General features: G+C 48.6%; 1 protein-coding gene across 1 annotated transcript in view; it reads right to left on the bottom strand.

The window, feature by feature from the left end:
• Positions 1-960: 960 nt before the first annotated feature.
• Gpa33 (glycoprotein A33) overlaps positions 961-16,689 on the bottom strand; it is a 28,080-nt gene continuing 12,351 nt past the window's right edge. The window contains exons 3-7 of the mRNA XM_051185754.1: positions 15,889-16,105; positions 10,077-10,232; positions 2,417-2,536; positions 1,610-1,745; positions 961-1,219 (exon numbers count right to left, since the gene is read on the bottom strand). Coding sequence (XP_051041711.1) covers positions 1,087-1,219; positions 1,610-1,745; positions 2,417-2,536; positions 10,077-10,232; positions 15,889-16,105 — 762 coding nt within the window. The 3' untranslated portion in view covers positions 961-1,086. The remainder of the gene's footprint in view (positions 1,220-1,609; positions 1,746-2,416; positions 2,537-10,076; positions 10,233-15,888; positions 16,106-16,689) is intronic.

Here is a 16,689-nt window from a genome sequence, read left to right as displayed (position 1 = left end):
ATTGGTAGAGCATATTTGGAGCAGCCTATCTAGCCTGAGCCCTGGAGAGTCAAAGAGCTTATGGGGGAGGGGGTGCTGTGGACAGGACATCGAGGCTCAGCTGGCATTCAGAGACCCATGGCTGGGCAGGAGTGAGAGACAAGTAAGCTTGTGTGTGTTGCTCATTTTAAACCAGTCTGCCCACCTTGCCAGACTAGCACGGGGCTGTTATGAGGTCATCAGGCGTCCCAAGTCACAACTGGAAGGCAAAGCCCTGCCCATGAGGACAAGTCCCCAGCTGAAGCTGCCAGGCTCTGCTCCAGGGCAGGAAGCAGAGATCTGATGGCTTTGCATGTTGTCCAGGGCTGGGTATAGCACAAAGTGACTATGCTGTTTCCCTACATGGAAGCAGTCACGACAGGATTCAGAAAAAACATTGGGGTCCAAGAGTAGTGGGCTATAAGGGCAGGTGGGATTTTGATGGGCAGGGATGGAACTGTGTTCGGGGAAGTCCTGAGAAGGCATGTATCTGGGAACAGGAGCAATATGGTGGGAGATGAGGCTGAGGCTGAAGCTGGGGGCCACCGTGGTACAATTAAACTGGGTAAATCACCACGTCCTTGATTTCTTTCCTTAATTCAACAAAAATATTGAGTTCAAGCCCATCCACCGGCTCTCCCCTGAGTGATGGGGGTGGTGGGCAGGGCAGACTCCCATCCATCTAATGTTGGCACTGTTTGTATGGGGAGCTCCAAACAGCCCCCCCACTCCCGCTCAATGCTGAGCTTCCAGGAGCCCCTGCCCGCCATAAGGGAGGCAGAGGGTGCTGTCTGGTTGAGGGGAAAGGCCCAGTTCTGAGTCAGATATAGCAACAAGGAAGGATCTTATCAGTGTGGTCATCAGAGTCACAAGTCACAGGTAGGACCCATATAGTCAGGCCAATGATGCTCCCCGGAAACACACACACACACACAGAGAGAGAGAGAGAGAGGAAGATGCCCTCCACCAATTGTTGGGGTGGGCAGGATTATGGGACTAGAGGGAAAAGAGGCCAGAAGCAGGGGACCAGGCCCTAGCCCTCCTCTCCCACTAGGCTACAGGCCCCCTTTACTGGAACGGTTGTTCTGGCGAGCTACGCCCTGAGCTCCTCTGGTCCCCATGCCTGTAGTCATGTTCATCTTCCCTCCCTCTGGAAACTTCTGTCCGCTGCTCTCGAGGCTCTTGGTAAGCAGCTCGGTTCCTACAGGGCAATGGGGAAAGAGGAGAAGGTTAACCCTCATAGCAGGGAGGGGAGGTGGGGTAAACCGATCCCACCGCCATCCCCACCCAGGAGCTGCAAAGGGACTCTGCTCTGCAATCACTTGTGGGCTAAGGAGACTGTGGGAGCAGTGACCCTCCCCTTGTCACGGAGAAGGCCACCCTGAGCTGCAAACCACAGGCGCAGGGACTAGTGCAGGGCTGCAGTTGCCCTTAATTTGGGTGACTTGCTCATCCCTCAGCTGCAGCTGGGGAACACTGAAACAAAGAGTCTCTCGAGACACTGCCTGGGCCTGCACCCAAGAAGGACTCGAGATGTGTATTTCCATCTGCTTCTTTCCAAACGGCCGGCTGCCTACCCCAGCACACTTACGGCCTTGTGTCCTCCACGTCCTCAGCTTTCTCTCCCTTTTCCCGACAGCAGCAGCAGTAGACAATGATGCCGATGATGATGAGGGCTGCAAATGCGCCCCCGGCAATGCCCGCATACAGTGCAATGTTCATGGAAGCTGCAAGAGAACAGAGAGCTGTACCTCCTGAGCCCCATCTCTAGCCCCCTCTGCCCCCAACTCAACCCCAGCAAAAGAGAAGCCAGGCTAGAGGTGAGGAACCGCAGCACCACGGCACTGGTGCAGGGCACAGCAGGCTGGTTGCTCTCGGCCTCTGGCCCACTCCAGTCCTTCTACCAGCCTAGGGAGCAAAGGCTACCGGCCTCTCTCTGCTAACACTCCACAAAAGTCAGGACCCTGGAAGAATTTGACTCCACAGATCTGAGGATATTCTTAAGGATAGAGGACCAAATAAGAGAATACAGACCAGAGCATTCTGATACTGGGCTACCCAGGCTCCGCAAAGACGCTGAGTGTTAAGCTTTGCCAGCTTCTGGCTTATGCTGGAGATAACTGTGGTCTCCGTTCTCCTCACAAAAAGAGACTAGGATTTAGACCAAGGCAACTGGTTCTAGGCACTTCCCTCACTCTCTCTGAGTGGCCCATGAGACAGGCATGGCTGAAGAGGTCTCTAGAAGTCTGTCCCAAGCTCTATTTCCAAACAACAGGGAGAGGAAAGCCTAGGCGGGGAGTCATCTCTCCAGGGTCATAGCAGTCACCTCATTCACCTCCAATGGGCCCCAAGCAGCCACCTCTGGGCTTTGTACCCTCCCTCCACACCCTGCTCTTACGAGGTCTGGGAGCCACGGTGATGTTGCAGGACTTTACCCCCACCTCGTTACTGGAGGTGCAGATGTAGTACCCAGCCATATCCGTTGTGATGTTCTTCAGAATCAAGGGCTGGCCTGAGGCTGAAGGAAGAGCAGCGGAGTGAAAAGAATGGCGGAGTGTAGGAAAAAATGCCTCTAAGACCACTAGGGGGTCAACATGGCAGGTGGGACAACACTGCATGGCTTCCCATCCAGTCAGGACCCTGGGTGTCAAGTCTGGCTTTGTCCACTTGTTTGAAGCATTTGACAAGTAACTTGGCCTTCTGTGAACCATTTCTTCATCTATAACTAGAAATGATAATACCTGCCTGGCAAGGTACTTGTGAACCTAAAATGAGGTGTTAAATAATAAATATAAATGCCCAGTAGAATACCTGATGTGCAGTAAACACTTGGGAAGCATATATGGGCATATGTGTCTGTGATGTGTGTGGTGTCAGGCATGGATACGGTTAGGGGGAGGGGAGTGTTGTGTAGTTGGGGGACTGTATCAGTTTAAACTCTTCTTCCTCACCCACCCTCTCTCTAGCCATCTAATTCTTCAGCCACTGCTGCCTGCCTCATCTGGGAAGTGAGGGTGAAGACAGCCAATGTTGGAACAGATGTCCTCACGAGGGACCTCGTCCAGAATTCATGATCCCGTGGGTTGTGCCTAGACAGCCTGTGTGTGTGTTCTGTTTTCAAAGACATTTTGTCATGAGTGCAAGTGCCAGCCTCATCAGGAACTTGCTGCCACCAGGTGTTACAATCCACCTCTAGGGGACATTCTAAATCGTCAAGAAGAGACTTGTCACAACCCTGTAGACATTTCAGAAGTGGTCTCTAATCTTCAGTAACCAGCTCTCTCTCTCTCTCTCTCTCTCTCTCTCTCTCTCTCTCTCTCTCTCTCTCTGAGTGTGTGTGTGTGTGTGTGTGTGTGTGTGTGTGTGTGTGTGTGTGGTTATCCATGTATATATGTATACACATGTGGAAGCCAGAAGTTAACATCAGGGGTCTTCAATTTCTTTTACATGTGACATTTGTATATGATACTGGAGAGGTGTCTGCAAGGAAAGCAAGTGTAGAAATCATTGTGGTTCAATTCTTCACCGACCTTGAAAGGATAATAATTAACTTTATATGGAAAAACAAAAGACCCAGGATAGCCAAAACAACCCTATACAATAAAAGAACATCAGGAGGCATCACCATTCCTGACTTTAAGCTCTACTACAGAGCTATAGTTCTGAAAACAGCCTGGTATTGGCATAAAAATAGACAGGTAGACCAATGGAATCGAATTGAAAATCCTGATATTAATCCATGCACCTATGAACACCTGATTTTCGACAAAACAGCTAAAATGATACAATGGGGCAAAGACAGCATCTTCAACAAATGGTGCTGGCACAATTGGATGAGGGTGTGTAGAAGACTGCAGATAGACCCATGTCTGTCGCCATGCACAAAACTCAAGTCCAAATGGATCAAAGACCTCAACATCAATCCAGCCACATTGAACCTCTTAGAAGAGAAAGTAGGAGGTACCCTTGAACAAATTGGTATAGGAGACCGCTTCTTGAACATAACTCCAGGGGCACAGACACTGAAAGAAACAATTAATAAATGGGACCTCTTCAAACTTAGAAGCTTCTGTAAGGCAAAGGACACAGTTGACAAGACCAAACGGCAGCCCACTGACTGGGAAAAGATTTTCACTAATCCTATATCCGACAAAGGGCTGATCTCCAAAATATACAAAGAACTCAAGAAACTAGTCAACAAAACACCAAATAACCCTATTAAAAAATGGGGTACAGAACTGAAGAAAGAATTCTCAATGGAGGAAATCAAAAAGGCTGAAAGACACTTAAGAAAATGCTCCACATCCTTAGCTATCAGGGAAATGCAAATCAAAACAACTTTGAGATACCATCTTACCCCTGCCAGAATGGCTAAAATTAGAAACACCAGTGATGACTTATGTTGGAGAGGATGTGGAGAAAGTGGAACACTCCTCCACTGCTGGTGGGAGTGCAAACTCATACAGCCACTTTGGAGATCAGTATGGCGGTTCCTCAGGAAAATGGGAATTAGTTTACCACAGGACCCGGCAATCCCCCTCTTAGGCATATACCCAAAGGATTCACATCAATGCAACAAAGACATCTGTTCAACTATGTTCATAGCAGCACTATTTGTAATAGCAAGAACCTGGAAGCAACCTAGATGCCCTTCAATTGAAGAATGGTTAATGAAGATGTGGCACATCTACACAATGGAATACTACTCTGCAGAAAAAAATAATGGTATCTTGAAATTCGCAGGCAAGTGGATGGCACTTGAAGAAACCATCCTGAATGAGGTAACCCAGTCACAAAAAGAGGAACACAGTATGTACTCACTCATATATGGATTTTAGACCTAGATCAAATGATCACCAGCCTATAATTCACATCACCAGAGGAACTAGGATACAAGTTGTATTCTAAGAGATTCATATAAAGTCCCTCACAGAACTGGGAAGGGACAAGTCCCCCAGACCTCAGGTATAGTGGGGGAGGACAGCTAATGGAGAGAGAAGTAGGAGAAAATGAGAGGGAGGAGAGGAAGGCATGTGTGACTAGGAGGATTGAGCCTGGTTAGGAATGGAAAATAGGAAAGAGAGAGAGAGACAGAGACAGAGAGAGAGAACATAAAAGAGGGAGCCAATATTGGTTTGAAGATAAAGTTGAACACAAAGAAAGGTCGAGGGAACTACAAGACTGCTCCCAAATAACAATCTCAGCTTCCGTGGAAAGGCTATCATAAATGCCCTTCCCGGAGAGTGAGATCAACAACTAACTTCTCCATGGAGTCCTCAACTAATGCCTGTTGAAAACAGGAGCAAACACCCATACATAAACACTGAGTCAAACTAGAACCCAGAAGCAGATGGAGAGGACAAGACCATGCGGTAGAAGTACATAGAGACAGCTTACCTGAACAAGGAGGAGCTAAGGGCCACTAGACTGATAGCTGGGAAGCCAACAGAGGTCTGACTCGGACTCCCCTGAATATGGGTCTCAGCCAGAAGGTCTGAGCAGTCTAAGAGACCTCAGACAGTGGAGCCAGGATGTATCCCTGGTGCACAAAAGGACTTTGCAAACATATCCCCCATGGAGGGATAACTGCCTTATTCTAGAGATAGGAGAGAAGCCCTAGTCCCTACTTCACAGGACCTGTCAGATCTACATGACCCCAACTGGATGGCATTCCCCTACATATTGTATTGTGGTGGGGGGTTGGGAGGGGAGGGTGTTTAGAGTGCATGGGAGAGGGTAGAGAGGGCAAAAGGGAGGGAAGGAGGGAGGGAGGGCTGGAGGGGAGGGAGGGAGGGAGAGGGAACTGGGATCGACATGTAAAATAATAATAATAAAAAAAAAAAAAAAAAAAAAAAAAACGCTTTGACTCCAAAATTTAAGTTGAAGAACAAGTTACTGGGGAAAAGTATTTCTATTTTTGTTTCCACAGAAAATGAAAAGATGTGGATTCCTTCCAGACTAATGTGGTTTGATCACACCAGACCGCCTGAAACAGAGTACAAGCTGATCCTACATTCCAAACAGCTGGACAAAACAGCCCTACAGACTACAGCTAGGATATCTGAATCTTCTTCGAATCCCCCAAGACAGCGCCCCTTACCAGCAGGAAGTAGTTTGGAAAGAACGACGCCCAAATTCCCAAATATTGTGTATAAATGTTTGTTTTCATTTAATTGGACTTTGTTATATAAAATTAAATAAAAAATACTCTATATGCAAAAAAAAAAAAAAAAAAAAAAAAAAAAAAAAATCATTGTGGTTGTAAAGTTCTAGGAACCCTGATAGGGATACAGAGTATCAGGGTTCCCATTCTCTAACCCCATTGGACTTGGTTAGTTTGAAGAGAGTGTTGAAGGAATACACTTTACAGAATGCTCTGTGACCCCTGGCATGCTTAGGAGGCCTTGTGCTGGCATCAGAGTCCCCTTGGAAGTGTGTGGCTCAGTGAGAGTCAGGTGTCCACAGCACCCCAGGGCAGCTCTAGACCTTGCTTAGGGGAACCCATGAGGGGGTTCCTGATGCATGAACCAGCACCATCTTCCCCCTAGTCTCCTAAGCAAACAATGTGTTCTAGAAACTTCTCTAGATGAAGCTTACCCCGTGCCACCAATTGGCTTTGATTGAACTGGGGGCCCCAGGCTCCCATCCCTTCTGGAAAGAGCCCTCTTGTTTCTAAAACCCAGTTTCCTGTTGTTATGGCGACATCTTGTGATCAGTACTGGGGATGCAGGACAGTCATCTGTCTTCTGCTGAACAGCTAAGAAGCCTGACCATCTCAAGATACTAATATTGAATTAACAGGATCTGCTCTTTCTGTCCCCTCCCACCAAGGCCGGTCAGTAAGCTCTGGATACAACCTCTCATCCCAGGCTCTGGGGGCAGACCCATTTCTGCTCTCACTACTCCTCCCCTAAAGTGTTCCAGTCTCCTTCCTTGATACCCAAATTCCTGTTCCTTCCACTCCTGGAACTCACTCACTAGAAGACAATTCTTAAAGCATTCCCAGAGCCCTCATGTGGGAGGCTGCCTCTTCCTTCAAGGAAGCTAATAGCAACATCTCAGCTCTTGTTACGTTTTGTTGTTGTTGTTTTGTGGTTTTAGTTTGTTTGTTTTTCAGGACCCAGGAACTTGTAAGTACCTTACTTGCAGCTACAAAGTTAAAAGAGGACTCTAGGGCCCTCTCTGCAGGGCACTCTAGGAACAACAGGCTTGAGAGTAGCACCCTACCTCCACCACATTGTCCAGACAGAAGTGATCCGATCACATCCCTCGGATCAAGTCCATGGTTAATACTACCAATATGAATCAAAATCACCTAGCAGATAAGCTTCTGGGCATGCCTGTGAGGGATTCCGGATCAAGCTAGCCTTGGGCATGGTTGTGTGGGGTGGTCTACATTAAGGTAATTATGGTGGGAAGACCCATCTTAGCTGTGGGCATCACCAGTTCTTGGGCTAGAATCCTGGGCTGACTACAAAGGAGAAAATGAACTGAGCAGCAGCAGTCACCTCTCTGACTCTGTGTGTCTGTCTCTCTGTGTCTGTCTCTGTGTGTACCTCTCTCTCCCTCTCTCTCTCTCTCTCTCTCTCTCTCTCTCTCTCTCCTTCCTGACTGCAGATGCCAGTTGCTTTCATGGTGACATCGTATCACAGTAGCCATCTTCGTTGCTGTCACTCTAGGTCTGAATTCTGACTGAGAAAATCTGAACTCAGGGCTAGATACAGCAGAGAAGCAAATCTCACTTTAACCTCCTCCTGTGCCCTCAGGATTCTCCCACTTAGTAAACTTAGTAAAGAAACTAAGTTTTAGCCCCTAACAACTTCTTTTGATGGAAGCGGGAAACCGTGACTGCATGCCCATTTGTGAGGCTCCTAGGAGGAGCCTGTACTTACAGGGAAAAATCCCACCTCCTAGGCTGACTCCCAGGCCCCTCGCATCTCTCCTATCTTTCCCATCAACGGCCGTCTTCCATCATTTACACTGATGCCATGGTTCCCACGCTATGCTACTCTGAAGGGCCTGCTGAATACAGCTAACAATACCTAGAGCTGACTGCATCCCTGCTGCCCATGGCATTGATCTCAATGCTCTATGTCCTTCTGTTCTCACTTCACAGTAACAGCATGTGATGAACACTGGTGCTGTACCCATTTCATAGATGTAGAGACAAAAGCACAGACAGGCTAGGTAACAAGCAGCACAGCCAGGACTGACCCAAGCCCCACGGCTGCTCTTAAACACCAGGTCACCTGGCAACTCAAACATCCTCTTTGGGAAGAGAGCCTCCAGGGTCCCTCACACACTATTTCACTCCACTGTGTGTCAGCTACTGCGGCTCACGGCCTCACGACCTTCAGCCCTGGACCCACTGTGCACACTTTGCTAGAGGACAGTCACACAGCACTATGTCCTCAGACCATGACTGGAGAATAGAGGGTAGAGACAGGGGACCACAGAGTTTAAGGCCAGCTCCAGGTGATTTCAACAAAAATCGCAGACGTTCAAATGGCAATCCAGGGACTAGTGAGATGATTCCATGGGTAAAAAAAAAAAAAAGTACCTGCTGCCAATTAAGACAACCCAAGTCCCTGGGATTCATATGATCAGAGGGAAGTGACTCCTACAGGCTGCCCTCTGACCTCTCACTGTGGTACGCTCATGCATATATATAAACACTAAACAAATGCAGTTTATTTTAATCAGCAAACTAGAAACATGCCAGCAGAAATTCATATTGCATCATCCCTTTTACATTAAGTAAAGTGAGTTCTACTATCTTTGATTTCGTTGGGGTTTTTTTGTTATTGTTTGTTTTTATGTGTGTGTGGGGGGGTCTTCTTCTTATTGTTTTAAGACAGGGTTTTTCTGTGTAGCTCTGGCTGTCCTGGAACTTATTCTGTAGACCAGGCTGGCCTCAAACTCATAGCACTGCCTCCCAAGTGCTGAGATTAAAGGCGTTTACCACCACCAACTGCCTGGCTGCTAACTTTGTTTTTGAGAACTTATTGATTACCCTCCAAATGAGTGAAAGGTAGCATGGTAAAATCCACTCTGGTTCGATGAAAACCTAAGGAGTGGGGTGTTCATCCATCCAGCTTGCTAAAGGGACTGGGTGTTCTTCCCTCCCTCAGGCCAGCATCTCAAAACAGGTGTGTCCTGTTGTGAAGTATTTGTCTATACTGTAAAGATGTGGCTCTGTCTGAGGCACCTTCTGATTGGTTCACTAAAGAGCTGAATGACCAATAGCTAGTCCACTCACAGGCTTTACTGTCACTTCTAAGCTACACACACACAGGACTGAAAGACCCCAAGGCTAAACCTTATGGGCATCATTCCAGCCTTTCAGTTCCTGTCTCAAATCACTGGTGCAGCCATGGCAGCTGGTGGGCACTGGGAGCCCAGGGGATTTCCACATGGGTGGATATAATGGCAGCAGAGTGTTCACACAGTCCCAGCCCCACCCCTCTCCTCCCCTCTCTCCTCCTCCCTTTCTTCTCTTGGCCCCTATGCCTCTCCCTTTTCCTCCTTCTAGTTTTTTTTTTTCCTGACCAAAAGGTCAAATATTGACTGTCCAGTACAAGACAGGTCTCCGGGCAACTATGGATAACTCTGCTATAGCCTGCCCTGAGAATGAAGGCCCTAATAGTCCATGGTGTGTTTGTGTTGGTGTCTGAGATGGACTGGGCTGGATATGAAAGGAGGCTAGGAAATTCCACACCTCAAAAGTGGGCTTTAGGCCACAGCGCAGCTTCAAAGAACAAGCCCCAGTGTTTCTACACACAGTGCTTAGCCAGACACACATCCTCAAGAGAATGGGAGGGGGTGGGGGCGTGCACAGAAACTTGGCACTTCTCAGAATCCATTTCCGTCTTTGTGGCTGTGAGGTAGGTATTCTTATGGGAAACCAATGTTCTGAGGGATGGTCTGAGATAGCACAAGGGCAGGACTAGGGAGATGGGACTTTGATTGCTTGGTCAGCCTCTGCCTCCTCTGGCAGCTCTAGTCAGTCCGGTGTGCCTATGTGTCATGCACAGCGCCTGCCCTGCTGCCCCTGTCACCTGGTTGGGTGAGCGGCCGCTGCTGGTTCTGGGCATTGTAGCTCTTCCAGCTGTACTGTGGGCTTGGAGAGCCCTCCGCAGACAGGCATGTCAGCTTGATGTCATTCCCAATCACTGTCTCCCCTTCGATGCCGCAGGCCGGCATGGAGGGTGGCACTGTGGAGGAAAGAGACAAGATGATAGCCATGAACTGTATGGGGACAACTACTGCCTGCCCCAATATCTATCAACCCATGTCTCCCATTGCACACACATACAGAGGTATGCAGAAACGTATATAGCTTAATGTTGAGATGTAATATTATAAAGTTAACTCACCCCCAAAATAGCCACTGTCATTTCACCCTCTCAAATGGGCAGCGCCAGAGGCTGTGTTGTATAGAGCATTCTTGCCAGCATAATAGCGTCAACTTCATCAGAGAAGCTGTGACTATTTACCAGCCCCTCAAAGCTGGGCTTGTGGGCTGCTAACACGACCTCATAGAAGGAGGGGCTGTTGAACTCTCCCCTGAGCTTCCAGACACTCTGTCAAGCACCAGTGGCCATTTGTAAGTAGTTCTGCCCTAATTGTTCATGGTCTTGTCTCGGGAGGTGCTCGAGCACATGGACTGTGGAAGGCTAACTGAAGGGGGCATTGTCCATCTCTACAGCCATGGAGAAGTCATCCATGCTGAGGTGTGGATGATTCCAGCGCTGTGGCTACTGTGGATTCACCCTCATAACAGTATCATGAGTTGTCTGAGCTGAACATCGGTAGAATCACTTTGGGATTCACTGGTGTCATGTAAAGTTTATTTGCAAACAAATCACCCAGAGAAATAGTCCCTATGACAGGCTGGTTGATAGTAGCTTCCTGTGCTCTTTGGAATTGTGGGAGTTTGAACATGACTGACATAGCTATTGTACAAATGGGGGCCATAGAGCACAGAAGGGACACTTGTTCTTGGGTCCTGGCTGAGGTGGGACTAGAACCCAGGTTACCTGACTCCATGCCCAGTGCTTGCTCTACTGACCCACACAAGCTCTCTTTATATTGACTCGGCAGGGACCACAGTGTTTCAGAACTCTAAAGTTAGGGGACAGCAAGCTGCTTTTTTTTGGGGGGGGAGAGCAAATGTATAATATTTTTTATTCTTTGAAAACTTCATACATGTATGTAATATATTTTGATCATGTTTATCCCCAGCCCCTCCTTCTGGATACCTTCTCTCTCCCCCTTGCATTTTCTACTTTTAATAACACTTCAGAACCTTAAGGGCAGAGCAGGCTGTGGGCTGGAGCTGGCCAGGGGTTCCTCACTCTAGTTAGATGATCTTTGCAGACTTCAGTTTCAGATCCTTCAGAATGTTCTCTGTGGACCTACCATTGCCCTCTCCACGTGCTTTGCTAATGAAATGGAATTAGCACAAGTGGCTAGATAATGAGGGACCCCAGGCAGTGCAGACCCTCCTCCTGGGTAGGAAATGTGACTGAAGACTTGGGAGTGGGCAGAAGCAATGGAAGGAATGCCATAGAAATATTTATAAACCCCAGCAACAATAACCAGCAATCTGTCCTTGGTTCCCCTGGCTTCTTGAGATTCCAAGCCTGTGTCTTTCCCTCAGCCTTGATACTGTCACATTGGGTGGAGTGGAGGTGGTTCTATAAATATTATTAGGTAGCCACGTTCTGCCTAACAATGCTGGCCGCTGGGGTGATACTGCCAGTGAGTCAAGGAATCCAATGGGGGGGGGGGAAAGACAATGAAACAATAACAGAGTAGGGGACAAGACTGCTGGGCAGAGAATGATAACCCAGCACATCATACGGCTGTGACCAGAAGGTCACCATGGTGACGGTGGTGGCAAGAATTAGAGAAGAGATGAGCAAGCTAGACAGGGGAAGCAGGAAGTATCCAGGAGACTTCAGGAAACGTTTTTAGGGATGGGGAGGGAGAACACAGTGGGAAAAGTTGTCACTGATGTCCTTGGGGAGTGGGCCTGTCCCCTCTACTTTTATCCAATGCCCTCTTAGCCGGCTTGCTTCGGCCACCCATCCTGGGGTAGATGCCAGCCTTAGCCCACCTGGAAGTTGCTAGAGGAACGGTCCCTGATTGTCCTTTCTCTTCCAGCCCAGCAGCTGCTGGTTTTCTTCTTGGCAACAGGCAGGCTATTATTAGGCGTGCCTGGCATCTGTTAACACAGCTGGCCTAGCCAGGTACGGAACCACCAGACACATTAGAGGCACTCCCTTATTGGCAAACAGAACCCAGGTTTGTGAGGATCAAAGACAGGCCTGCAGGAGCAGGTGGGCAGAGCGCCTGCCAGCAGCTGGCTAACTGTCAGCCTGCTGCCCATGCTGCTGGCCCAGCAAACAGCCCTGGGGGTGCAGGGTGGTGGACTTACCCTCTGTGTACTCCTGCTGGGCTTCACTTTCTCTCCTGTGTCCCACAGGAGTTCCCTGCCCTGCCCTTACCTAGGCAGCCTCCCAGAAGTGCAGGGTGTGCTGTTAGCAGGAGGCTCAGAGGCAAACTCCCGCATATCCCATCAGAGTAAGTGGTGGAGTGGCACTGGAAGTCCCTGAGGTAGGTTGTTTTTGCAGGAGACAGACATAGGACAGAAGCAGGAAGGGGAATTCTTAGAGACTAACTGCTGAGGCATAAAAAGCAAATGTACACAGTGAAAGACTAGATTACTTGGCAAGAAGGCAAAGAGCAGGAACTCCAGGAACTGCCCCCGGGAGAAGGCGGGGAGGGAGTGATGGCCAGCAAGGGAGATCTGCTTTTCAGGATGACTGGGTTGAGATCCTTTGCTATAGGCCTTTGACCACAGGCCGTAAACTTCCTACCTGATCATATCCCAGGCACACCCCTGCCCTCCCTCTCCAGATCACAAACAGCTGGGACCTCGCATCATCTCTAGTTCAAAGAGCCCCACCTGCGGGGTCTAAGAGTACTGGTGGGGGGGGGGTCTTGTTCTCACGTGGCCTGTTTTGCGAGCCGCATGTAGTTGTTACCAGTATATTTACTGGGGAAAGGCAATAAAGGATGGAAGAGAATGCATTAGCCTCTCCGATGCCGGTGTTCTCTATAAGGACATCAGGAGGCGCCAGAGACCAGAACAAGGATCCTACCGGGCTCACAGGCCGCTAAATCTTCAGGCTTCTTGGCTTCCCGAAGGTGAGCTAGACAAGGCTAAGGCTGCCGGGAGGGGGGTAGGGTACCGCTAGCCTGCCCAAAATAAGCCACCCTGTATAATTAAAGCCTCTCTCCTTTAAGAAGCATCTGGCTATAAAGACACCGAGAAAGAAAACTTTATAAAGAATCTAGCTGGGTTTATTAGCATGTAGAACAACAACAACAAAAAAAGGTCTCTTTACAAAAGTGAAAGATTTGTTTCAACAAGTTCCATATTCTCAGATTAAACTTGTATCCTTTACTCTTCAGGTTAATTTGTTCCCCTTTAGAAATGATTGGTTCAGCCGGGTGATGGTGGTGCATTCCTTTAATCCCAGCAGCTGGAAGGCAGAGGCAGGCAGATATCTATGAGTTTGAGGCCAGTGTGATCTACAGTGTGCATTCCAGGACAGCCAGGACTGTTTCACAGAGAAACCCTGTCTCAACAACAAAAGAAGTGACTGGTCCTTGGTGAAGGACAGGAGTGTGGTTGGAGGATGAGCAGTATCAGCTCTAGATTTCTATGGGTTCCTGCCACTTCCCTTCCAACTTGCTGAAATCTTATGCCAAAAGACAGGTCAGGTATTTAAGAACCCAAACTTTATATGTTTCCATGTATATTATATACATATACACAAAGTGCGGTATAGGGGTATATTGCAGTATGTCTTATGCAAACAAACAAATGAACAAGCAATGAAATCAGTCTAAATATCCATCAGTATGAAACATTTGAGTAGGCCATTGTGCAACTGTGGTAATATATTATTTATGATTTATTAAAGCTTGCCTGAGGATTCAAAAAGCAAAGTCAGCCGCAAGTTATAGAGATCAGGTGTTAGTGGCATACACCTTTAATCCCAGGACTCAGGGTTAAGAGGTAGACGGATCTCTGTGAGTCCAAGGCCATCCAGATCTACACCAGATTGATACAGCCCTAAAGAAAAACAGCTCACACAAAGATGTTCTCAGCTCTGGGGATCACACCTTTAATCCCAGCACTAGAGGGGTATGAAAGACAGGAGCAGGGTCTTCAGTAGTCAGGATCAGGCATTCATTCTCCAGCCACACTGAGGAGAGGCTGCAGTGAGGCTGCAGTCTGCGGTTTGGTGGAGCCAGGATTGCCTTTCAGTCTGAGGTAAAGTAAGAGTTAGTGGCCAGCTGCTTTTTTGATCTTCAGCTTGAAGCTTCAACCCCAATATCAGTCTCTGGATCTTTTATTTATCATGTTACATGCATGTGAGGGAATGTGCTCTCTCACAGTAGGTCTGCATGTGTTGGCCTGGGGAAATGTGCAATGGAGCATTGTCTAAAAGCAAATTGCCAAGTGTTTTATAATATCCCACTTCTTCTACGGAAAGAGGAAAGTGTATGAGTGCGTGGCGTACAGTGAGAGAAAATAGGTAGAAGTCTAGAATGCCTGCATGCATTACCATTGGATGCCTCTAGGTGGCAGAGTGGGCAGAGATCCTCATTATTCTTTATACAGCAAATGTGTGCTGCTGTGTATTCCAACACACTAAAATGCTTTCCATCAGTCCAGCAACTACCATGTACAATTTAAAAGAAATTTTGTCAAGTGGTGTAAAGGGAAAAGTGTGTAGAGTGGCTACCTCCCAGGAGGGGGCCACAGACAAGGAACTCACTAAGGTGGTCCCCGTAACTGGTTTGGGGCAAATCCTTTCTCAGGGCCTCATTTACTCAGAAACTTAAGCAGATGTGTTTCCTCGTCCTTCCAAAACTATAAATTCCAACAAATTCCCTTGTGAGAAGGACGGTTCTTGGAACATATTTCCCATGGGTTGGCGATGCTGCCTTTATTAGAGGTAGGGTGGGAGGACTGAGGTATGGAGCAGAGTTGACAACAGAGACGCACCACCCGTGGGAGTCCATCACCTGTGGGAGTCCATCACCTGGGGGAGTCCCACCACCTGTGGGAGCCCACCACCTGTGGGAGCCCACCACCTGGGGGAGTCCACCACCTGGGGGAGTCCCACCACCTGGGGGAGTCCATCACCTGTGGGAGCCCACCACCTGTGGGAGTCTCACCACCTGGGGGAGTCCACCACCTGGGGGAGTCCACCACCTGTGGGAGTCTCACCACCTGTGGGAGCCCACCACCTGGGGGAGTCCCACCACCTGGGGGAGTCCATCACCTGTGGGAGCCCACCACCTGTGGGAGCCCACCACCTGTAGGAGTCTCACCACCTGGGGGAGTCCACCACCTGGGGGAGCCCACCACCTGGGGGAGTCCATCACCTGTGGGAGCCCACCACCTGTGGGAGCCCACCACCTGTGGGAGTCATGAGCGGCCCTCTCAGCAGCAAGAACTGACTACGGTGAGATGAGAACCTGTAAATTATGTGGGGGTTCCCTTCCCTTCTCTTCAGAAATGAGTTTGGCAGGGAAAAGCATTGGTGTGGAGAGGAGAAAGAGCAGAGGAAGCAAGGAGGGAGGGCTCCAAAGCTTCCACCTCCGCCCTCAGAACTGGGCACTCAGAAGCCTGACAGTATTTGGTTCCAATGGCAGAAATAGAAGAACCCTGCAGCTGCTCTGACATAGGCCAGGCCAACATACCACAGAGCTAATGATCAGCCCCTGCCGGGTCTGCATTTATGCTGCCACCCTTTTCCTACAGGAAAATTTGGAAACACTCACCGAGGACCAAGAGGCGGACTCGAGACTTGGAGGTACCTTCCAGATCTGACAGCAGCGAGACGGAGCACTCGTAGGTGCCATTGTCATCCATGGTCAGCTGATCAATGGTGATGGAGGCATCTGACAGCTGGACATCGTTAGATATTTTCACTCGGTTCTCATAACGGGTCCCATAGATGTAGCTTTCCTTTGCAAAATTCCACGTGAACACTCTTTCCTAAGAGAAAGAATAAACCCTGCCAGGCCCTGATGTGAATCTGCCCTGACCCAATCTTTCACCCCCACAACCCAGATGCATGGACCAACAGAGTCTCAAACAGATGTGCAATGCCCTGCAGTAGGTTCCTAACTGGTTAGCTCTAAACTTTAAAGATTTATCTGATGAAAACTTTAGGGGCTGGAGCTGTAATTTAATTGGTAGTCCTTACCTAGCACACATACAGGCTTAGATTTGGTCCCCAGCACCATGTGGGTAAACTCAGGATGTTGGTGTATGCCAGTCATCCCAGCATTCCAGGGGAGGAAACAGGAAGAAGTTCAAAGCCATCCTTGGCTATGAGCAAGTGCTAAGCCAACATGAAACCCTGACTAAAAGCAAAAAAAAAAAAAAAACCAACATGGAAGGAAGCACACGCACTGGAATGCCAGTGAGTAGTAGGCGTCTTCAGCTGCACTCATGATTGTAGCCAGCATCTATTTCCCTCCTTGGTTCACTCTCAGCCCATTCTTTATTCTCATTCCTTCCTTCCTTCACCCAATACTTTCTGAGCATCACCCCACACTAAGCACCAGGCTAGGCAA

The sequence above is a fragment of the Phodopus roborovskii genome, unplaced genomic scaffold (assembly GCF_943737965.1).
Source record: "Phodopus roborovskii unplaced genomic scaffold, PHOROB, whole genome shotgun sequence".
Classification (NCBI taxonomy): Eukaryota; Metazoa; Chordata; class Mammalia; order Rodentia; family Cricetidae; genus Phodopus; species Phodopus roborovskii.
Note: the sequence above shows the minus strand (reverse complement) of the source record. Positions and strands in the feature narration are given on the sequence as shown.